Genomic DNA, 23,650 nt, shown 5'->3' on the forward strand with positions numbered 1-23,650 from the left:
GGTGATTTGAGATGCATGCTAGACAAACATATTCTTTTGACGGTTAATGAAATATGTTTCGATCTCTAAAAATTGTAATATGTCCGACCACACCCATTGACTTTATATTGACACTATGTTATATGTGTTTGTATATCAAATATTATCTTTGGTTTTAAAAAACACCCCTCCCTACTAGCCATTCTTGAACTATTGAATTCAACTCGTGAAATATTTTTGAACTTGGACCTTCAGGGGACGGTAAAGAGCAATATGAAAACTAAAAAGTGCATAAGAACTGCCTTCGGGTAGTTTGCGAGCTTAGCCCTGGAGGCGAGTACTATTTTAACTGCTTTCAAGTTAGGTTCATTAGCGTCGCGGGCTACGCTAAGTGAACCAAAATGAACCTAGCTTGAGAGCAGTTAATTCAATGTAACCTAGCTCAAATTCAGTTTTCCGTTTTGTTACAACTAAAAATCTAAACTTTAACTCTAAACTAAAACTCCAAACTAAAACTCTGAACTAAAAATAAACTAAAACTCTAAACTAAAAAATCCAAAATAAAACTCTTAACTAAAACTCCAAACTAGTGTGGTAACCAGTCCAATAAAACAGAAATAATTTAATATGAAATAAAATATTTATAACGCAAAATACAAATTGTTAAGTTTCGAAGTACCATCAGAATTAAAAGACAATTCGTTTGATATGTATATTGAAAAAATTACATCACCCCGACCGAAAAAAAAAGAAAAATAATGATGTAAAAATAAATATAGGCTATTCATATAGGCAAAATAAATTTACATAAGTAGTCACTGCTGGTCTTTTGAAGTTACGTAGATGTGACACATCTATTGACTTTTCGCCTTCTGAGGTAGCACATTCAGTCAAACTGAAAAAAAAAATTTGACGGGAGTTTAAATTAATATTAATGGGAAATGCAACCAGGGCTTACATTAACTGCCGGCTATGTGTACAAGCTGGCTGTAATCTTATTATAATTAGTTGTAGCCTAATGTAATAAAATAAATGAAAAATTCAAGTAAAAATTTAAGCGCTCTAAAAATTCAAGCGAAAATTAGAAAAATTTTAGAAAGCAAAAGAAATGCTAGCTTAAAGAAACCAAAACAAATAAGCTATAACTTAAAACTCACCCAGTAAATAATAGCCAACAACAAATCCTTTGAAAATATCCAAAACAACTACATTAATCCAAAAACAGAATTTGACAAAAAACGGAGAACTTCACCAAAAAATCTAAGAATTTCGAATAAACATCTCTACTACAACTAAATTAAAACTCTAAACTAAAACTTTAATTTAAACTAAAACTCTAAATTAAACTAAAACTCTAAACTAAAACCCTAAACTAAAATTCTAAACTAAAACTCTAAACTAAAACTCCAAACTACAACTCTAAACTAAAACTCTAATCTAAAACTCTAAACTAAAACTCTACGCTAACAATCTAAACTAAAACTATTATATAAAAACTTTAACTAAACTCTCCTATTACACTTTAAACAAAAAATATCAGCTAAAACTCTAGTATAAAGCCATAAGCTGTAACTCTAAACTATAAGTCTAAAATAGAACTTTAGGATAAAACTCTAAACTTAATATCTAAGCCAAAAATCCAAACTAAAAATTTAAACTACCACTAAATTAAAACTCTAAATTAAAACTAAACTAAAACTCTAAACTAAAACTCTAAACCACAATTCCAAGTTCAGAAATTCTGTTCAAAAAAAGTTCAGAATAAAAAATGATTATGATTTGCCTCAAGGGCTAAGCTCGTAATTTTTTTTCTTTAATTGCTCTGCGGAGCTTTCTGCGAGGTCGACCAAAAAACACCATGCAAAACATTTTCAGATCAAAATCATCAAATTTTCAGGGGAGTGTGTGTGTTTCCATTACATTTTTGGTTGCCTCGATTTGGGTGTGATTTGCAAAACCCATGTTTCGTCTATATAACGGTTGCCACCGCAGCGGCAACCGTTAAAAAGATGACGACGACGTAAAAACAGCAGTGAATTCTTGGTTATTGGAGCCGGCGGCAGGTTCTTATAAAGATTTTACTTTAAAATTAGTTGAGAAGTATGATAAATGATTCAAAAACCTTGGTAACTATGTCGAAAAACAGAGTCAAATAAGCACTCTCTGAAAATAAATTTACTTTTTTGAAATAGTCTTTCGTTGTGCACTTACGTTCAAAAGGAGCTTAATTAAAAAACACGCCTCGTAGTTACTCCATTTAGTCACGTATATAGGATTTTATTTTCTTTTTTGGAGGTGAGGGGGACTTTATTTTCGCTACTTAGCCTGGCTTAATACTTCCAAAAATTCGATGCTAAACAAAGGCAAATACAGTGAAGAAGCTAGGATTGCTGACCATCATCAAACTATATATATAACTGATCCCCCTCAAGAGTGCCACAATTTTCCCTATAATTTCATAACTGTTCGCCTATTTTATACGGGGTTTAAAGAATTTGACGAATTGCTGACAAAACAATGTCATCTGTATGATGGTATTTTTTTCTTTGAGTATTTGCTGCCTGTCGTTTCTTTTTTCAGGGGCGGGTTTTTCATAATGCCATATCTCCTTTAGGTATTTTTGAAGTTTGGCATTTATAAACAGAGGCAAATTTATATTTGATGAGGTCCTAATCTATTTAAGTTTCTTGTGCTGTTATAAGTTCGACGGGTCTTTGTCAATAACGGTGGTCATTGTACACGGTAGTGTTTATGGACAGATATACCAGAGTCAATTTATACATGGCAGGGTAATTTAATTTTTATCCATAGACGCAACTATAGCACAGCTCGGGCATTACTCTCATCTGCAATGACCAGAACATAATTTAAACTTTACTGAAAACAATATACATTTTAAATGTTTTCACTTTTTAACTTTAACGAATGAAAAATTATTAAAGAGTTTAAAGAATAAATATCAACATATATATATTAAGCTAAAAATAAACAACTATTTGTTTGTTTTTTCTTTCAGTAGGGTACAAATTATATTCTGATCTTAAGAAGGCATAGGGGGTGTCACCCCTATTCAAGTTAATTTCTGCTCGTTTTGGGTTTCATTTATTTATTGGTGGAGATTTGGGGTAGTTTTACACTTAGAATATTATTTGAATTTATTTCTGCTCAGTTTTGGTTTAATGGATATCTTTATTTCTCTTTGAAAATCGTGTTTTATGGATACATTTTTTTAAATTAATAGCAAAATAGAAGCTAAGGCGCAAAGTTGAAGGAATAAGTAGCAGGGAATGCAAGCAGGAAATGGGAGGGGTCTCGGTGTCTGGTTCTCCCCCAAACCTAAATTATTCCGAATTTCTTGGCATTTCCTATTCAGATTATCAAATAAAATTTGTATATATTTTACGTTGTAGTCCTATATAAATGGTACGCGAAAGACTAAGCACCCCTCTCCTCCCTTCTTTATCCATGGGAGACGCACAAAAATATATATTAAGGACTTTTCTGTATATAAAGGTTTTCTATATAAAGGTTTTCTGTATAAATATGACGTTTTTATGGCGGGTATCTAGGAAATCCCCCCCCCCGGAAATTTCCCCCGTAGGAGATTCCCCCCCGGAAATTTCCACCGTAGGAGATTCCCCCAGTAAGAGATTCCAACCCTCCTAGCTCCACAAGATCTTTGAGATCTTCAGACTGAAATTGAAACCTCTTAATTTAATCTATTAATATTCTTAATTAAATCCCCTATTTAATGTGTCATAAGAGCTAACCACCCCCGATTAATCCATTCGAAAGCTTTTTAGGGTCCCGAGCTGTGCCATAATGGGTCAGTTCATTTTTTTCGTGCAGAATTCCTTCAGGAAAGGCTTTCCAGCCACTGAAGTGAAGGGGTGTTTTTTTTCAACTTAAGCAAGAGCATCTACAGGAAAGTACACAACCTTGGCCTTCAGACGAGGTATAGAGACGATGATGAATTTGCAGTCTCCGTCCAAATGCTAGCTGCTCTTGCACAGTTGCATTCGTGCCCATTTCGGAAGTTCATTCTAAATTCACAGCTGTCGTAAGAAAGCTTACTGACAATGTGTTTGGGCCAATTATCACCTACTTTGAAGATAACTGCATTGGTAGAATGCATGGAAGTGGGAGAGTACCTTGCAACTTTCCGCCTCGTGTCTGGAATGTGTTCTACAGAGCGAAAGATGAACTCCGAAGGACAAACAACAATGTCGAGGGTTATCATAGAAGATTGCAGTCTTCAGTTTCTGCTAATCACCCTAGCCTTTGGAAGTTCTTGGACATCCTCAAGCGCGAACAAGCACTTAACAGGGCGGTTGTGATTCAAGCAAATGCGGGACAATCCAGTGAACCAATTAAGAAAAAGTATGTGGATTTAAATGCCAGAAATCTACGACAGATGGGAAACTACGCAAACGTCGAGACGCTGGAGTACCTGAGGCTTATTGCAGGAAATATTAGTTTTAGATGTAACGTTTTAACCGTGTATGTATTACCGTGTATAACCAACTATTTACTTGGCAATTAAAAAGTGTTCTCCATTCGCTTCTATATTTTAGCCGATCGATAAAGAGAAGAATTTCGAAACAATTTTCGACCTATGGGTGACATCAGATAAATATGAGTCTGAGTCAATAGTAGTCTCCGGTGGCGATTAGTTCCAAGAGGGGGGGATTTTCAGCAGGGGGATATATCCTAGGGGGGGAATCATCGAGGGGGGGATCTCCTACGGGGAGGAAATTTCCGGGGGGGATTTTCTCGGGGGGAAATCACCGGAATCCGTTTATGGCACATATACATTTTTCAAACTTCCTGCCTCAAAAATGAAGATCTCCTATCAGAAAAATCTGTACATGGGATCGCTGTCTATCTAAATGAGGAGGTATTAAAACACCAAGGACATCAAAATAAAAACATTTTTGCCTTCTGGACGCATCTTATCGCACCTGAAAACCAAAGTTTTCAAACATTTTTTTTTATTATTTCTAAATTACGAAATTTTTAAGATAGTACCACATTTTCGTCAGTGCTGCCACGACGAACCGTAAGAATGGATGAAATTGATTAGCTAAACTTGACAAAGCTTTTTGTCCGTAAATTTCAAACACTAACAGTCTGCTTATTCACAGCGACAACTATTCCCTGAAAGAAAAATAATACCTTCTTAAGCTGCTTGCTGCCGTAATTTTTGAGCTTATTTATTGCTGATTTTGAGCTTACATTTATTTATTTTTTTACAGCTAAAATTGTATATACATGTTTTTTTCGTTAAAAATTATCAATATTTCACAATTTTGATATTTTCTAGGATGTATATGGCTGATCGTATAAGTGACCACTTAACCAGTTCAAAAGGATTACATTTCATTTTCACTGCTCTTGGTACATGATTGAGAATTATTAAACATTGAAATGGTGGCTCTAGACAATGTGTGGTCAATCGTTAAACTGCCCATTTCGGCTGCATACAATGTATCATTAATTAATTTTTCACAAATGATCCTTTGTTGTTTCGGCAAATCTCGCAACTTCACTGCTACATTCTTGCCAAATATATCAAATCGGTCATCAAGCATTTGTGGCCGATTGAAGCTCTCATTTATTGAAAGTAGAACGTCAGGAGTTAAGGCTGCTTCTTCAGGTTCTTTTCTTTTAGCTGGTCGAGAAGATGGTTCTAGGGTAGCACATGTCAGAGTCGGTTTTGGTGACGATGAATTCTCATTTTCAGATTTGATTGAAGAGGTGGGTTAGAATTTTGCCACGTAGTTTCCTTCGGGAGACTCTGAGGGTCGCTCCTGAAAAAAAATAGCAAATAGTTAGGCCACAGTAAAACAGAGAGTTTACATATAAAAACAGTAACTTTTTGTTCATTTTATAGGCTTTAAATTTCACTCAAAACAACCGATCAGGTTTTACATTCTTTTTACTAGCTCAAAACTTGATATAACAAAAAGAGGTAAACAGGCTACAGCAATTGGTAAAAAGTTGAACTTGCCCACCTTTCCTGAGGCAGATCCAGGGGATGGTTTTAAAGGTACTTGGTTTGAGGTTGAGGGTACCTTTCAACCCTCAGAAGGTTGAAAGGTACTGGTGCATTATGCGGGCACCGCTGTATACTGTATGTGGAATGTCAAACGGGAAATGCTACAGTCAAACGGGAGAGACAGATACCCAGATATAATGGTTTATGAACTAAATAATAAGAATTACAAGATACAATTATGCGCCTAAATTTTTGGTCCTGAAATAAGTGAAACGAACTGCAGTAAGAAATGGTATTTTACTAGTACCAAACCACGTATTGACACGCAAACCGACTTTTCGCTTTCATTGCCGTACACAACACCTCCAACATTGCCCAATATGCTTCTCATACAAGTATAAAGCCATGGTGTGTCCATTTTCGCACACTTTTGTCTTGGGCAATAACCTCTTATCCTGTAAAAAGTCAACTGCCTCTTTTTCTGTTTTTGGCAAATCTCAAATTGTAATTTTAACACTCATATTAGATCAATTCCACTCTAACAACTGTTTTAGCTTTTAGGACCGGGTATCTATCTCTCCTGTTTGACTCTAGCATTTCCCGTTTGACATTCCACATACAGTATATAGCGGTGCCTGCATAATGCACCAGAACCGGTTGAAAGTTGCATTGCTCCTAGGGGTGGAGGGACAAAAAATACCTATGGAGAAGCCAAGTTTCGTTGGTGCCCCTCACAAACACCAATTCTGCATTCGCCTCTGTCCCTTTCTAATATACACTTCAGGAATTTTGTGATCGCCTTGAGAAAATAAGCCACAAAAATCAGCCAATGGAATTAAACCACACCTTTCAAAACGGAAGCATAGGAAATTAAGCTCTCTTGCGATCTTTTGTAGGGCCCTTAGCAAATTGAAATAAATGAGTAGAACAATTTAAAGATGCAAGGCTGATGTTTCAAAAATGTAAGATGTTCCAAGTTTGTAATATGCTCTCCAATAGTTACAGGCATATATACATGCATATAGTACACTGTAGAAGACACCATAGTAAATATGAATCAGCCGCTAGTATGACAATTTTTATAGAATTAAATAAAAAAAACAATTTTTTTGAACTGAAAGTAAGGAGGAACATTAAAACTCAAAACGAACAGAAATTATTCCGTATATGAAGGGGTTGTCCCCTTCCTCAATGCCTTGCCTCCTCAAGTTTTTAACACTTTTCAAAAAGCTGACTATTCTAATTAAACGGCCCTTGTGTTTCAGGGGTCGTTCTTAGAAAAATTGCAACATACAGTCAAACTTTAGCACAAAGAGCAAGGTTTTGAGAGGGGTTGGGGAGGGCGGGCAACCCCTTCATATACGGAACAATTTCTGTTCGTTTTGAGTTTTAATCTAGTTCCTTTCCTTCAATTGAAAAAACTTATTTTTTTAGTTTAGTTTCTGAATGTTTTTCAAATAATGCTGGTAAATCTGGCTCATCCTCCATGAAAAATTTCCTTTCCTCACGGGAAACTCCTCCGTGGAAAGTTCATCCCATGTAAAAATACACCCTCTCTCCGTAAAGTTTCCTCTGGACAATTCCAACCTCGCCGAAAATCCTACCCCCCCCTCCGTGAAATTTTTAGCGGACGATTCAGCATAAAAAACTAATTCTCCTTAGCCCACTTAGATTTGAAAAAGACTTCAATTTCTAATCGTTTTTCTGATCGCTCTTGAAATCCCCCTTTCCGTGGATTTTTTTTCCCGGAACATCTCCATATTCAAAATTGAGTTGGCAAAGAGATAGTAAGACAGATAAAAATAATTTCATATAGGAATTCTGTCAGCTCCCCCCCCCCCGGAAATTTTCCTCCTCACGGGAAACTCTCCCCATGGAAACCCAATGCAAGCACAAAATCTCCCAAAAAACGTCTGTATACTTCACAATAACAAATACTATACGCAAGTAATGGGCAAATTTCATAACTTACAGCCCATTCCCCAAGGGATGTGGGGAATGGGCCCCTAGCCCCTTGACTCTCCGGTTGTGGACCATTCTCCCCTCCTCCCCCCTCCAAAAAATGCTGGAGTTACGCTCCTGGCAGGAGGTGACCATTGAAGAACTAGAAAATCAGGATGAAGAGTTCAAAACTGGACCTCTTTCAATCCTCACACATACAGCTCACCTCATCAGGCAGGTCCTCAATAAACCTCAGAAATAATAAGAAACTTATCGGAAGAGTTAGAGCAACTGATCGTGATTTTAACATGGTTTCGGAGCTCAGAGCGGGGCGTCGTTTGGGAGGGGCAAGGAGGGGCAGTTGACCCCCCTGTATTGTGGAGAAAAAATTATTATATAGCCCATGCTCCTTGAATATCCGAAAGTAGACGACTCTCCCCCCCCCAATGAAAAAGTTGTAGATTCGCCCCTGTCTTGGGCCAAACGATAAGTGGATCATTACCGAAAGGGTTGAAGAGCCGTCATAAGAAAGTATTTAAAGGAAATCAGATATGCTTGGGAGGTTGAAAAGAGTGAAGCTTTGGATCGATATGAAGCGTGCACAACTGCGTTGACTTCAGGCGACTTGGGGCTGCAGCGAGGTGTTAGTAGTAGCAGTAGTAGGGGCAATTATCCCCTGCCGTAAGTGTAGTTTGTTCATAATGGGAAACTCTCCGCGAGATTCATTTGTGTGTCAAACATGCATTTTGTTATATTGTTTGATGTCCCTAGTGCTTAGGGGTGGATCCAGGATTTTTTTTAGGGGAGGGGGCGCAAAATAGGTTGATCCGAAAAATATTTTAGGGGAGGGGCGCAAAATAGGTTGATCCGATAAACTTGCGTTAGGAGCAAGTTTAATTAACACAAACTTGAGTTAATTAGGTAAATTACACTACTTTAGACTACGCTAGGGGGTGGGCCCTCGTCCCTCCTGGATCCGCCACTGCTAGTGTTTATATTTTAATATAAACACCCTGGAGTCAATGTTTTATATTTTGATATCCCTAGTGCCTTAGAGAAACATGCTTTAATATTATAACAAAATCAATAGATCTATATTTACAGAAGATAATTGATTATCACTAGATACAATCGGACGACCGAGGATGTCTAGGAAGGGATGTTTTTTTGTCTTTTAAACGAAAATAATAAAAAAGATATTTTTCAGAATCTAATAATTGAAAGGCGATTGAATCATCAAACCTCTTTAGTCCTTAGTTTTATTGTGTATGAACAGGCGTTTAATCTTAGCCGATAGAAGAGCGTTAGTGAAGGTACTGTCCTTGTATCGTATACCAGATAAATACATTAAACGGATTAGTGCTATGTAAGAGAACAATATTACTGCTGTTAAGACAGAAAAATAGGGTAGCAGTCGGTCCGGTACTGGATCAGGAGTTAAGCAGGGTTGTGATCCCCACTTATATGCATTATTTCAATTGAAATTGTCCTAACGAACACGTCAAAGGCCAAGGGAAGGCATGGAATCAAATGAGGAGGTAAAACTCCCTAGACTCAAATTATGCAGATGATTAGTATCCTATATAAAAATGTTATAAAATGATATGAATCTTCGGAGGTTTTGAGAGTTCGGAGGGCAATAATATGTTTGGAAATTGGCGTAGGAAGACGAGGTCGCTGACTACTGCTACTATTACTAATAACCCATTGCATCACCAAGCCGCCTGAGGCCAACATAACCTCGCATGTTCCTCCTCCATCCTAATATATTCAAAGCTCTTTACATCTTCCAAAGGTATCCCAATTTCCTTTAAGTCCTTTCATAGTTCTGGTAGATTAGGCATAAATGAAGGTCAAGAACTAATTTTTGTAAGGAGAAGATCAATCGAGTGGATAGTTTCACTTACGTTGGTAGTATTATTAGAAAAGATGGGGGATGCAGCGAAGTAGTAAAACGTAGAATAACCAAGGCACAGTTTGTTTTTTACAGTTGAAAAAAGTTTGGACGAATAGGAAGATAAGTCTGCAAACCAAGACCAGAAAGTTGAAACCAACACTGAATACAGTGGCCAAGTATGGCTGTGAAGCGTGGGTGCTCCGGAAGACAGAGGAGGATTTGCTAAATTGTTTTCCAGAGGAATTATCTATGGAGAGTTTTGGGCATCCTTTTGACTAGCCGAATATCAGTTAACAAGCTGGACGAAAAGCACGGCTCTACCCCACGTTCTAGGGCTATAATCAGATAAAAGTTAAGATGGGTAGAACACGTTCTTCGGATGGAGGATGACAGATTTCCTAAGGTCTTTATTGCCAGGTAACCGTCTAGGAACATGTTTTGCAGATGATAGATTGCCGAAAATTTATTCTTTTCAGCGATTCACCTAGAGCCAGGGGCGTCGTTTAGGAGAGGCAAGGGGGGATCAGTTTCCCCCCCTTTCAAGTGGAGAAAAAATTATTATGTAGCCCATGCTCCTTGAATACCCGAAAGTAGACCCCTCTTGCCCCCCCCCCAATGAAAATGTTGTAGATTCGCCCCTGTCTAGGGCCAAACGATAAGCGGGTCATTTCCAAATGGGGCGAAGAGCGGTCATTAGAAAGTATTTAAAGGAAATCAGATATGCTTGGGAGGTTGAAAAGAGTAAAGCTTTGGATCGATATGAAGTGGAGTGTGCACAACTACGTTGACTTCAGGCGGCTTGGGGCTGCAGCGAGTTGTTAGTAGTAGCAGTAGTAGGGGCAATTATCCCCTGCTCTAAGTGTAGCTTGTTCATAATGGGATATTCTTTGCGAGATTCATTTGTGTCTCAAACATGCGTTTTGTTATATTGTTTGATGTCCCTAGTCTTCAGGGGCGGATCCAGTATTTTTTTAGGGGGGGGGGGGAATAGGTTGATTAACGCAAGTTTAATTAACGCAAACTTGAGTTAATTAAGTAAATTACACTACTTTAGACTACGATAGGAGGGGGCGCCCCCCTCGTCCCCCTGGATCCGCCACTGCTAGTGTTTATATTTTAATATAAACACCCTGGAGTCAATGTTTTATATTTTGATATCCCTGGTGCTTTAAAGGAACATGCTTTAATAATATAGCAAAATCAATGGATCAATGGATCTATATTTACAGAAGATAATTGATTATCACTGGATACAATCGGACGAACGAGGATTCCCTTCTTTGGAAACTTCCTTTTAGATCGACACACACTACACAGTTTCAAAAATTCTCCAATAACTAAAAACGGGATGAAATATTTTGACTTTAAAGAATGTAGCAACTTGTCCCTGCCGCCGTGGCCAGTTGATTGGTGAAATTCACACAAAATACGGTGAAATTCTTCTGATGATGCTATTTCGACTACTGAATCAGTATCAGATTTTTGTTTCAAAATCAAACACTTTCTAATACCGTCATCCATCACGTCGTATTTATTTCCATAATAATATTGTTTACTGGTCCGCGATTTGCCCAATGTCCCAGCAGCTTTAAACTCCTCGATCATTTTGATTGCCTCCTCTGTCCTCTGACGGGTCCATAATGGCTTCTCTTTATCTTGTCGTGTTTCAAAAATAGTGCTGATAATACTATCGAAATCTTCTTTAGACACAAAATCCATTGTTATTTTATCAAACACACTATTTTATTGACACAACACAAAGCCAATTTATTAATTACGTACTAAACGGTAAACAACTATTAACTAGTTTCTTTGTGTGTGATTTTGTCATGAGCCGGGTTTTGATCAAATCCCAGTAATAAGCGAGAACCATCAGAGGGTTAAGGTTACCAAAGCGAGCAGAATGAGGTGACCAAAGATTGATCGAAACTTCAAAGAGTGAAAACCGGTGCTAGAGCTGAAAAGAAGAATCACCAACACCGTCTAGCGTTTGGAGATTTTGTTTGGCCCAAAACTTCTATTTTATTGACACAACACAACGGTACTTTATTAATTACGCACTAAACCGTAAACAACTATTAACTAGTCACTAGTTTCTTGTGTGTGATTTTGTCATGAGCCGGGTTTTGATCAAATCCCAGTGATAAGCGAGAAGCGCGCACCACCAGAGGGTTAATGCTACCTACCTAAGCCAGCATAACAAGGTGACCAAAGATTAATGGAAACTTCAAAGAGTGGAAACCGGTGCTAGAGCAGAAAAGAAGAATCACCAACACCGTCTAGCGTTTGGAGATTTTGTTTGGCCTAAAACTGCTATTTTATTGTCACAACACAACGCCACTGTATTAATTACGTACTAAACGGTAAACAACTATTAACTAGTCACTAGTTTCTTGTGTGTGATTTTGTCATGAGCCGGGTTTTGATCAAATCCCAGTGATAAGCGAGAAGCACGCACCACCAGAGGGTTAATGCTACCTACCTAAGCGAGCAGATTAAGGTGACCAAAGATTAATGGAAACTTCAAAGAGTGGAAACCGGTGCTAGAGCTGAAAAGAAGAATCACCAACACCGTCTAGCGTTTGGAGATTTTGTTTGGCCCAAAACTTCTATTTTATTGACACAACAGAACGCAACTTTATTAATTACGCACTAAACCGTAAACAACTATTAACTAGTCACTAGTTTCTTGTGTGTGATTTTGTCATGAGCTGGGTTTTGATCAAATCCCAGTGATAAGCGAGAAGCGCGCACCACCAGAGGGTTAATGCTACCTACCTAAGCGAGCAAATTAAGGTGACCAAAGATTAATGGAAACTTCAAAGAGTGGAAACCAGTGATAGAGCAGAAAAGAAGAATCACCAACACCGTCTAGCGTTTGGAGATTTTGTTTGGCCCAAAACTGCTATTTTATCGACACAACACAACGCCACTTTATTAATTGCGTACTAAACGGTAAACAACTATTAACTAGTCACTAGTTTCTTTGTGTGGGATATTGTCATGCGCCAGGTTTTGATCAAATCCCAATGATAAGCGAGAAGCGCGCACCACCAGAGGGTGAAAGCTCCCTACCAAAGCGAGCAGAATGAGATGACAAAATATTAATGGAAACTTCAAAGAATGGAAACCGATGCTGGAGTTGAAAATAAGAATCACCAACACCATCTAGAGTTTGGAGATTTTGTTTGGCCCAAAACTGCAATATAAATGCCTTTTAGGTACATTTAAACGCAGGGGAGGTAAAGAAAGCAGAATTCTCTCACCAGTTGGCCTACCAGCATAAAATCAATAAGCCAAGATGCTCCAAAGCTAACCTAGATCTTCTTCGTGAAGACTGGATATTTACAAAATAATTTTGAAAAAAATGTTGTTTAATTATCTCTTACAGAGAAATTTCAAATTGAATACTGTTTTATTGTAGATTTATTATATCAAATGTCCAGTTTTCTTCGAAATTTTCTATTATTTTATGAAGTCGTCAGACGCTATACTGCAGGTGGCACTGATGGTTTTTAATCCCTACCTCCCCTTGTTAAATCTCCCAACATCTAACTCTAATAAGTTTAAGATTCGATTTAGAGGTAGCAAAAAGGCTAATTTTCTTTTATTTATTGGTTTTATTTATTTATTTTATTTGTTGGTTTTCATTTATTTATCGATGGTAATTTTTGGTAGTTTTACGCAGATGCGGCATTTATTTCTCAGCTAGAGGGGGGGGCTAAGCAGCCTCTGTGGACCCCCTAAAATGAACGTTTTGAAAACGTTTCGTTCTCGGCTCAAAGTTTCTATTTTGAGAAAGTTTCTGCGAAAATACGCGTTCCAGGGTAATATACACTGGACCACTGATGACAGATTAAATGGGAGGAGCTGTTTGTACGCGCTGAGAATATAATAGCCAAAAATCACTGAGGCGTGATCTTACTGTTATATTATTTATATTATTTGAAAAAAACTACGTTTTCTAAAGAGTTAAAGAGGCTGAGTCACAAGTTCGAACCTTAAAACGTACAGGGATTAGAAGGTACAGTTGGGAGGCTGCCGCCCCCCAAACACCCCGCTTTCGCAGCCTTTAAATAAAAAAAAAATTTTTAACTGAAAGTAAGGAGCGACATTAAAACATACAACGAGCAGAAATTATTCCGTATATGAAAGGGGCTTTGCCCTCCTCAACGCCTAGCTCTTTACTCTAGAGTTTTTATTGTTTAAAAAAAAAGAGTTGTGAGAAGGTCAAACTTTAGCGTAAAGAGCGAGGCGTTGAGGAGGGCACAGCCCCTTTCATAAACGGAATAATTTCTGTTCGTTTTAAGTTTTAATGTCGCTCCTTACTTTCAGTTTACAAAGTTTTTTTTTTATTTAAAGGCTGCAAAAGCGGGGGGTTTGGGGGGTGGCAGCCCCCCAACTGTACCTCCTAATCCCTGTACGTTTTAAGGTTCGAACTTGTGACTCAGCCTCTTTAACTCTTTAGAAAACGTAGTTTTTTTCAAATAATTTCTGCACGTTTTTGTACAGTTTATTACTTATTATTGCTTGACTAACTGTTAGATGATTGTGTATTATTCTTTTCTTTCTCGACAGGGTGTTTTAAGGGTCGACCTTGTAACTCAGCCTCTTTAACTCTTTATAAAACGTAATTTTTTCAAATAATTTAAAAAGAAACTTAGTTTCTTTTTTAAACTTTAAATTCAGTACATAAAAACTTTCCTCTGCCGGGGAATCGAACCCGGGTCTTCCGCCTGACAGTCAGGAGTATCGACCGCTTTACTAAAGAGACATAGGTGTAATTGTTTTTTAGTAAATGGAATCTATTTTTGACGCACGCAAATCCCCACAAAACTTGATATTTGGTTTTCGGAATACAAGAAAGGAGTGATCAGATTGAGCTGAAATTACAAGGATAAGCTCCCAGGCCCCAGGAAAACTTATCCTCTAAATTTCAGCCCGATCAAACAACGTTAAAGGGGGCTGTGGTGGGAAAAATTAAGATGGGCTCTTATAGGAAAACGAGGTTTTTCGTAAATGTAAATTCGGGGGATAATTTTTTCGGTCTGAAAATATCAAAAGGCCCTAACAGGTCGAATTCTGCTTCGAATGAGTCCTCATTCACCCGGATCAGTTGCCAACTCTGGCCTGTAGGCGTCTATAACAAAAAAAAAGAGAAATGAACATTAAGTGGCTATATCTGGTTTTTGGAAAACAGGGAAGGAGTGATCGGATTGAGCTGAAATTTCAAGGATTAGCTCCCGGGCCCTAGGAAAGCTTAACCTCTAAATTTCAACCAAATCGGACGGCGTTAAAGCGGGGCTGTGATCGGAAGTTCGAAACTTCCGGCCCACTTTTACCCATGAAGATAAAGTTGGAGGGGGGTGAAATTTTGCACGTTTCTTAGTTTGAGCTTGGGCTACAAAATACGATTACCGCTGTCTCTCTGCGACCGCTAGGACCGGAAATCGCTTAACATTGTGGTGGGTCGCCTCTTTATAGAGGCACAAGTGTGCCTCCTTGATACAGTGATTTAAACGAAAAAAAGCATGCGACATTAGATTTGAACATGGGTAGCACGCGTGTGGCATCGGTATTCACAGCCTGGAGATCAGAAAAAAAAATTAGGCGAATCGAGCATCTAGGGAACAAGAAAGAATGCAACACAATGAAGAGAAAAAAAGAAAAAGGATAATGATTGGTCTGGCCGTAATTATGCAAAGGGTAACAATAATATTGGTTTGAGAATGGACAGGAAAATAAAGAATAAATTTACAAGGATAATCAAGGTAAAAATGAGTTTTATTGAACAATGCTATAACGTGATGATCTTTGATTAGAAAGTTTGGCGCTTCGCATTGATATTTCAGTTCCAAAGTTTTGTCAACTTTTTCTTAAAGGGAAATTATGTGGTCGGCATGAAGGTAGACTCACGGTTAACTTGAATTTAGTCACTTCCTTTTTGTACATATGTCTATTGATATTGGTTTGATTTTTATTGTCTGTAGCACTAAGGAGCTCATTAAGGCGATAATCAAATGCTAGTTTTTAAAAATTTTGTCTCTGCTGAAAAAAGGAGATAATCAAATATTTTAAACTATTAAAACAGTCACTTGCAGAAAACAGCCTCTGGCCTTCGATAGTTTCTGGATAAGCGGGTAAGAAGAGAGATGGTATAGCATTAAATTTAATTTTCCGACGTCTGCCGTAAAGAAACTCTTCCTCACAAACAAGGTCCGAGGGGTCAAAGTGGCGGTTGCATACAACGGCATACTTCTTTAAATAAGTTGTATAATCGGGTTTCTTCAAAATATCCTCCCGGCCACATAACGTTAGCCATTCTGTTACCCTGGAAAAACAAATGGAAATATAGCGGCTGAAATCTTTGAGATATATCGCTAAAAATGTGTTATTCCTTATAATTCCCCTTTAGAAAAAGGTTTTAGAAATGTTTTAGAAATTGTGCTCTAAAAGGTTGCTCTAAGATTACACATACTCAGGAGTAAGAAATGCCGTTTTATTTATTTGCTGGTAAACAAACTGGATGAATATTCTAGAACAGGGCTTTCTAGCGAGTAGAAGGGGGGGTTCTACTCCCAGGACTCACTCCTGCTGCCACCTATAACTTTTTTTACATAGTTTAATGAGGACAGGGTCAATGACCTCTTTCTCAATGGTCTCTTTCTCCAGGTGGGTTTTTGGCACGCTCTCAGCGAATGTTATGATCCAGAAATAGTATTTGTTGTTGTTTCCGAGGCAAATGTCAAGGTCAATGTTGTTGTTGTTGTTGTAAGTGCACGCTCTCAGCGAATGTTATGATCCAGAAATAGTATTTGTTGTTGTTGCTCGAGCCAAATGTTATGAGTTTCCAGAAATTTGGAACATCTGTGCTGTCGACCTCAATTCCCCTATCGTGAATCAATAATTCCCCTTAGAAGCTACAAATTAATTCCCCTTTCTTGACAGATCAATCAACCAATGACATCATCTGTCAGACTTTAAAAATTTTCACCTAGAAACGATTCTCCAGGAATAGATCCAAGTCATTAATGTCTTTGTCTCGGAAACAGTTCTACTGGTCGAACTCCAAAAGATATTAATAAACATTGCCATGGAAACAATTCTCCAAGAAACATCTTAGCGATGAATTGTTTTAGCGCGGGAATCAGGTTTCTTATTAATTTGAAATGCCTCAGCGCAGAGATGCCAATAACAAAAGGAACACGCTGAATTTACGTTTAGGGATTATTTGGGCGAAACCGTTTTAGACATTTTAGGGAATTATTTCGGCGAAACAGATAGAGACATTTTAAAAGAAGATTTTAGGAAAGGTTTTAGAAGAGAATTTGAGGGTCAAACTCTATGGTCGTTATAATACACAAGTTCCATTTGAACAGTGCTGTGAGGTCCTCTACCACAACCCCAAAGGCTTCCAATGCCCCGACCCCACCCCGAAGGAAGCCCCCGGTACTCAAAGGTCCCCCAAGCTCCCAAAGAGCCCCAGCCCCCCAAACGCCCTCCTCAGACCCTCAAAGGCCCTCCCCTGGTCCTCAAAGGGCCCCCGGACCCCCAAAGGGCACCCCGGACCCCAAAGGCCCTCCCCCCCGGTCCTCAAAGGTCCCCCGGGCCCGAGAAGCGCCGCGGGGCAGGAATGCGCCGCATGGGGATGCGCCGCAGGGGGATGCCACGCAGGGGGATGCGCTACGGGTCGGGGAAAGCATCACAGGGATGCGCCGCAGGGATGCGCCCCTTTTTGTTAGAGTTCTTGTTTACTTTAATTTTAGTTAAGATTTTGATGTTTTACCTTTGAGTTTCAGTTAGAGTTCTTGTTTAGTTTTAGTTAAGATTTTAGAGTTTTTAGCTTAGAGTTTTTGTTGAAGTTCTAGTTTAGTTTAGTTTTAGTTAATAGTTTAGAATTTCAGCTTAGAGTCTTTGATTAGAGTTTTTGTTAGAGTTCTAGTTTAGTTTAATTTTAGTTAAGAGTTTAGAGTTTTAGCTTAGAGTCTTAGCTTAGAGTTTTTGTTAGAGTTGAGGTTTATTTTAGTTTTAGTTAAGAGCTTAGAGTTTTTAGCTTAGAGTCTTAGCTTAGAGTTTTTGTTGAAGTTCTAGTATATTTTAGTTTTAGTTTAGAGCTTAGAGTTTTAGCTTAGAGTCTTAGCTTAGAGTTTTTGTTAGAGTTATAGTTTATTTTTATTTTATTTTAGAGTTTAGAGTTTTATCTTAGTCTTAGATTAGAGTTTTTTTGTTAAAGTTCTAGTTTAGTTTAATTTTAGTTAAGAGTTTGATTTTTTCACCTTTGAGTTTCAGTTAGAGTTTTAGTTTAGTTTTAGTTAAGAGTTTGGTGTTTTACCTTAGAGTCTTAGCTTAGAGTTTTAATTTGTGTTCTAGTTTAGTTTAGTTTTAGTTAAGATTTTAGAATTTTAGCTTAGAGTTTTTTTGTTAGAGTTCTAGTTTAGTTTTATTTTAGATAATAGTTTTATTTTTTTACATATGAGTTTCAGTTAGAGTTCTAATTTAGTTTTGGTTAAGAGTTTAGAGTTTTTAGCTTAGAGTTTTTGTTGAAGTTCTAGTTTAGTTTAGTTTTAGTTAATAGTTTAGAGTTTTAGCTTAGAGTCTTAGCTTAGAGTTTTTGTTAGAGTTCTAGTTTAGTTTAATTTTAGCTAAGAGTTTGATGTTTTACCTCTGAGTTTCAGTTAGAGATCTAGTTTAGTTTAGTTTTAGTTAAGAATTTAGAGTTTTTAGCATATAGTATTAGCTTAGAGTTTTTGTTGAAGTTCTAGTATAGTTTAGTTTTAGTTATTAGTTTAGAGTTTTAGCTTAGAGTCTTAGCTTAGAGTTTTTGTTAGAGTTCTAGTTTATATTAATTTTATTTTAGAGTTTAGAGTTTTAGCTTAGTCTTAGCTTAGAGTTTTTTTGTTAGAGTTCTAGTTTAGTTTTATTTTAGTTAAGAGTTTGATTTTCTTTCCTTTGAGTTTCAGTTAGAGTTTTAGTTTAGTTTTAGTTAAGAGTTTGATGTTTTAACTTAGAGTCTTAGCTTAGAGTTTTAATTTGAGTTCTAGTTTAGTTTAGTTTTAATTAAGATTTTAGAATTTTAGCTTAGAGTTTTTTTGTTAGAGTTCTAGTTTAGTTTAATTTTAGCTAAGAGTTTGATTTTTTTACCTATGAGTTTCAGTTAGAGTTCTAGTTTAGTTTTAGTTAAGAGTTTAGAGTTTTTAGCTTAGAGTTTTTGTTGAAGTTCTAGTTTAGTTTAGTTTTAATTAATAGTTTAGAGTTTTAGCTTAGAGTCTTAGCTTAGAGTTTTTGTTAGAGTTCTAGTTTAGTTTAATTTTAGTTAAGAGTTTGATGTTTTAAATTTGAGTTTCAGTTAGAGTTTTAGTTTAGTTTTGGTTTAGTTAAGAATTTAGAGTTTTTATATTAGAGTCTTATCTTAGAGTTTTTGTTGAAGTTCAAGTTTAGTTTAGTTTTAGTTAATAGTTTAGAGTTTTAGCTTAGAGTCTTAGCTTAGAGTTTTTGTTAGAGTTCTAGTTTATTTTAATTTTATTTCAGATTTTAGAGTTTTAGCTTAGTCTTAGCTTATAGTTTTTTTTTTAGAGTTCTAGTTTAGTTTAATTTTAGTTAAGAGTTTTATTTTTTTTCCTTTGAGTTTCAGTTAGAGTTTTAGTTTAGTATTAGTTAAGAGTTTGTTGTTTTATATTATAGTCTTAGCTTAGAGTTTTAATTTGAGTTCTAGTTTAGTTTAGTTTTATTTATTATTTTATAATTATATATTATAGTTTTTTTGTTAGATTTATATTTTATTTTAATTTTAGCTAATAGTTTGATTTTTTTACCTATGAGTTTCAGTTAGAGTTCTAGTTTAGTTTTAGTTAAGAGTTTTGTTTTTTAACTTAATGTATTAGCTTGGATTTTTTATTTTCAGTTCTAGTTTAGTTTAGTTTTGGTTAAGAGTTTAGAATTTTAGCTTAGAGTCTTAGCTTAGAGTTTTTTTCTTGAGTTATAGTTTTTATTAGTTTTATTTATGAGTTTAGAGTTTTTGTTGAAGTTTTAGTTTATTTTACTTTTAGTTAATAGTTTAGAGTTTTAGCTTAGAGTCTTAGCTTAAAGTTTATGTTAGAGTTGAAGTTTAGTTTATTAATAGTTAAGAGTTTAGAGTTTTAGCATAGAGTCTTAGCTTAGAGTTTCTGTTGGAGTTCTAGTTTAGTTTACATGTATTTAAGAGTTTAGACTTTTATCTTAGAGACCTAGATTAGAGTTTTAGTTTAGTTTAGTTTTAGTTAAGATTTTAGAATTTTAGCTTAGAGTTTTTTTGTTAGACTTCTAGTTTAGTTTAATTTTAGCTAAGAGTTTGATTTTTTACCTCTGAGTTTCAGTTAGAGTTCTAGTTTATTTTTAGTTAAGAGTTTAGAATTTTAGCTTAATGTCTTAGCTTAGAGTTTTATGTTAGAGTTCTAGTTTATTTTAGTTTTGGTTAAGATTTTAGAATTTTAGCATAGAGTTTTTTGTTAGAGTTCTAGTTTAGTTTAATTTTAGCTAAGAGTTTGATTTTTTACGTCTGAATTTCAGTTAGAGTTCTAGTTTAGTTTTAGTTAAGAGTTTGGTGTTTTACCTTAATGTCTTAGCTTAGAGTTTTTAGTTAGAGTGCTAGTTTATTTTAGTTTTAGTTAAGAGTTTGGAGTTTTACCTTAGAGACCTAGATTAAAATTTTAGTTTAGTTTAGTTTTGGTTAAGAGTTTAGAGTTTTAAAATAGAGTCTTAGTTTAGAGTTTTGTTATAGTTATAGTTTAGTTTAAATTTAGTTAATATTTTATATTTTTACCATATAGACATAGCTTATAATTTTAGTTTAGTTTATTTTTAGTTAAAATTCTATAATTTTAGCTTAGAGTCTTAGCAGAGAGTTTTGTTAGAGTTCTAGTTTAGTTTAGTTTTATTTAAGAGTTTAGAGTTTTAGCCTAGATTCATATCTCAGAGTTTTTGTTAGAGTTCTAGTTTAGTTTTAGTTATGAGTTTAGAATTTTAGCTTAGAATCTTAGCGTAGAGTTTTTGTTAGAGTTATAGTTTAGTTTAGTTTTAGTTAAGAGTTTAGAGTTTTTAGCTGAGAGTCATAGCCTAGAGTTTTTGTCGAAGTTCTAGTTTAGTTCAGTTTTAGTTAAGAGTTTAGAGTTTTAGCTTAGAGTTTATGTTAGAGTTGAAGTTTATTTTAGTTTTAGTTAAGAGCTTAGAGTTTTTAGCTTAGAGTCTTAGCTTAGAGTTTTTGTTAGAGTTCTAGTTTAGTTTAGATATAGTTAAGAGTTTAGTGTTTTTAGCTTAGAGTCTTAGTTTAAAGTTTTTTGTTGAAGTTCTAGTTTATTTTAGAGTTTTAGCTTAGACTTAGAGTTTTTATTAGAGTTCTAGTTTATTTTAGTTTTAGTAGAGAGTTTAGAGTTTTAGCTTAGAGTCTTAGCTTAGAGTTTTTGTTAGAGTTCTAGTTTAGTTTAGTTTTAGTTAAGAGTTTAGAGTCCTAGCTTAGAATTTTAGTTTAGTTTATTTTTAGTTACGAATTTAGAGTTTTAGCATAGAGTCTTAGTTTAGAGTTTTGTTAGAGTTCTAGTTTACTTTAAATGTAGTTAAGAGTTTAGAGTTTTACCTTAGAGACATAGCTTAGAATTTTAGTTTAGTTTAGTTTTAGTCAAGATTTTAGAATTTTAGCTTAGAGTCATAGCAGAGAGTTTTTGTTAGAGTTCTAGTTTAGTTTAGTTTTAGTTAAGAGTTTAGAGTTTTAGCCTAGAGTCTAGTTTAGTTTAGTTTTATTTAAGAGTTTAGAGTTTTAACTTAGAGTACTAGCTTAGAGTTTTTGTTATAGTTAGAGTTTATTTTAATTTTATTTAATAATTTGATATTTTACCGTTGAGTTTCAGTTAGAGTTCTAGTTTAGTTTACTTTTAGTTAAGAGTTTAGCGTTTTACCTTGGAGTTTTAGCTTAGAGTTTTAGTTAGAGTTCTAGTTTTGTTTAGTTTTAGTTAAGAGTTTAGAATTTTAGCTTAGAGTCTTAGCTCAGAGTTTTTGTTGGAGTTCTAGTTTAGTTTAATTTTACTTAAGAGTTTAGAGTTTTATCTCAGAGTTTTTTTGTTAGACTTATAGTTTAATTTAATTTTAGTTAGGAGTTTTTTTTTTTACCTTTGAGTTTCAATTAGAGTTCTAGTTTAGTTTTAGTTAAGAGTTTGATGTTTTACCTTAGAGTTACGATTAGAGTTCTAGTTTAGTTTTAGTTAAGAGTTTAGTGTTTTACCGCAGAGTCTTAGCTTAGAGTTTTTTTTTTTTATGGTTCTAGTTTATTTTAATTTTATTTAAGAGTTTTATTTTTTAAATATGAGTTTAAGTTAGAGTTATATTTTAGTTTTATTTAAGAGTTTGGAGTTTTAACTTATAGTATTAGCTTAGAGTTTTTAGTTAGATTTCTAGTTTATTTTATTTTTTGTTAAGAATTTAGAATTTCAGCTTAGAGTCTTAGCTTAGAGTTTTTTTAGAGTTCTAGATTATTTTAGTTTTAGTTAAGAGTTTAGTTTTTAACATATAGTCTTAGCTTAGAGTTTTTGTTGAAGTTTTAGTTTATTTTAGTTTTAGTTAATAGTTTAGAGTTTTAACTTAGAGTCTTAGCTTAGAGTTTTTGTTACAGTTGAAGTTTAGTTCAGTAATAGTTAAGAGTTTGGTGTTTTACCATAGAGTCATAGCTTAGAGTTTTAGTTAGAGTTCTAGTTTAGTTTAGTTTTAGTCAAGAGTTTAGAGTTTTAACTTAGACTCTTAGCTTAGAGTTTTTGTTAGATTTCTAGTTTAGTTTAGTTTTAGTCAAGAGTTTAGAGTTTTTTATTAGATTCATAGCTTAGAGCTTTTGTTGAAGTTATAGCTTAGTTTAGTTTTAGTTAAGAGTTTATAGTTTTAGCTTAGTTTCTTAGCTTAGAGTTTTTGTTAGAGTTTTAGTTTAGTATAGTTTTAGTTAAGAGTTTAGAGTTTTAGCTTAGAGTATTAGCCTAGAGTTATAGTTAGAGTTGAAGTTTAGTTTAGTTATAGTTAAGAATTTAGAGTTTTTAGCTTAGAGTCATAGTTTAGAGTTTTTGTTATAGTTCTAGTTTAGTTTAGTTAAGAGTTTAGAGTTTTATCATAGAGTCATAGGTTAGAGTTTTTGTTGAAGTTGAATTTTAGTTTAGTAATAGTTAAGAATTTAGAGTTTTTATCTTAGAGTCATAGCTTAGAGTTTTTGAACTTCTAGTTTAGTTTATTTAATAGTTTAGAGTTAAACCTTAGAGTCTTAGATTATAGTTTTACTTAGAGTTGAAGTTAGTTTACTTATAGTTAAGGGTTTAGAGTTTTATCTTGGAGTTATAGCTTAGAGCTTTAGTTAATTTTCTATCTTTTTTTGGATATATCTGAGATTTGAAATTTGTAAATTAGAGTACTGGCTTATTGTTTCTTTTATAACTCTATTGAAGATTATTTTCTGTTTAGAGTTTCGAGTTTTACCTTATATTCTTCTCTAAGCTATTTAGTTATTATTGTATTTTCGTGTAGTTTATTTTTAGTTAAGAGTTTATAATTTTAGCTTAGAGTTTTAGTTAGAGTTATTGTTTAGTTTAGTTTTAGTTAAGAGTTATAGCTTTAGCATATAATCGTAGCTTAGAGATTTAGTTAGAGTTGAAGTTTAGTCCAAACTAGCATATAAAATTGACAAAATATAAGCATCAGAGTGAATAATTTTTTTTATCAACATCCTATGCCAGATACATTGAAAAAAATTGACAGAATCTAAGTGTCAGAGTGAATAATTTTTTTTTATCAACATCCATTGTCAGATGCATCGAATAAAAATTGACAAAATT

General features: G+C 34.9%; 2 protein-coding genes across 3 annotated transcripts in view; both read right to left on the bottom strand.

Moving 5' to 3' along the window:
• Positions 1–4,751: 4,751 nt before the first annotated feature.
• The window catches only part of LOC148947286 (uncharacterized), a 66,321-nt gene continuing 47,422 nt past the window's right edge, over positions 4,752–23,650 (bottom strand). The window contains exon 2 of the mRNA XM_089096554.1: positions 4,752–5,738. Coding sequence (XP_088952680.1) covers positions 5,352–5,738 — 387 coding nt within the window. The 3' untranslated portion in view covers positions 4,752–5,351. The remainder of the gene's footprint in view (positions 5,739–23,650) is intronic.
• LOC148947287 (THAP domain-containing protein 3-like) overlaps positions 5,661–23,650 on the bottom strand; it is a 34,674-nt gene continuing 16,684 nt past the window's right edge. For both annotated transcript variants that reach the window (XM_089097368.1, XM_089097369.1), the window contains exons 2-3: positions 15,915–16,146; positions 5,661–5,789 (exon numbers count right to left, since the gene is read on the bottom strand). In XM_089097368.1, the coding sequence (XP_088953494.1) occupies positions 5,742–5,789; positions 15,915–16,146 (280 nt within the window). In that variant the 3' untranslated portion in view covers positions 5,661–5,741. The remainder of the gene's footprint in view (positions 5,790–15,914; positions 16,147–23,650) is intronic.

Source organism: Artemia sp. Qi Xiang Cuo, chromosome 11, assembly GCF_049724085.1.
Source record: "Artemia sp. Qi Xiang Cuo chromosome 11, ASM4972408v1, whole genome shotgun sequence".
Taxonomy (NCBI): domain Eukaryota; kingdom Metazoa; phylum Arthropoda; class Branchiopoda; order Anostraca; family Artemiidae; genus Artemia; species Artemia sp. Qi Xiang Cuo.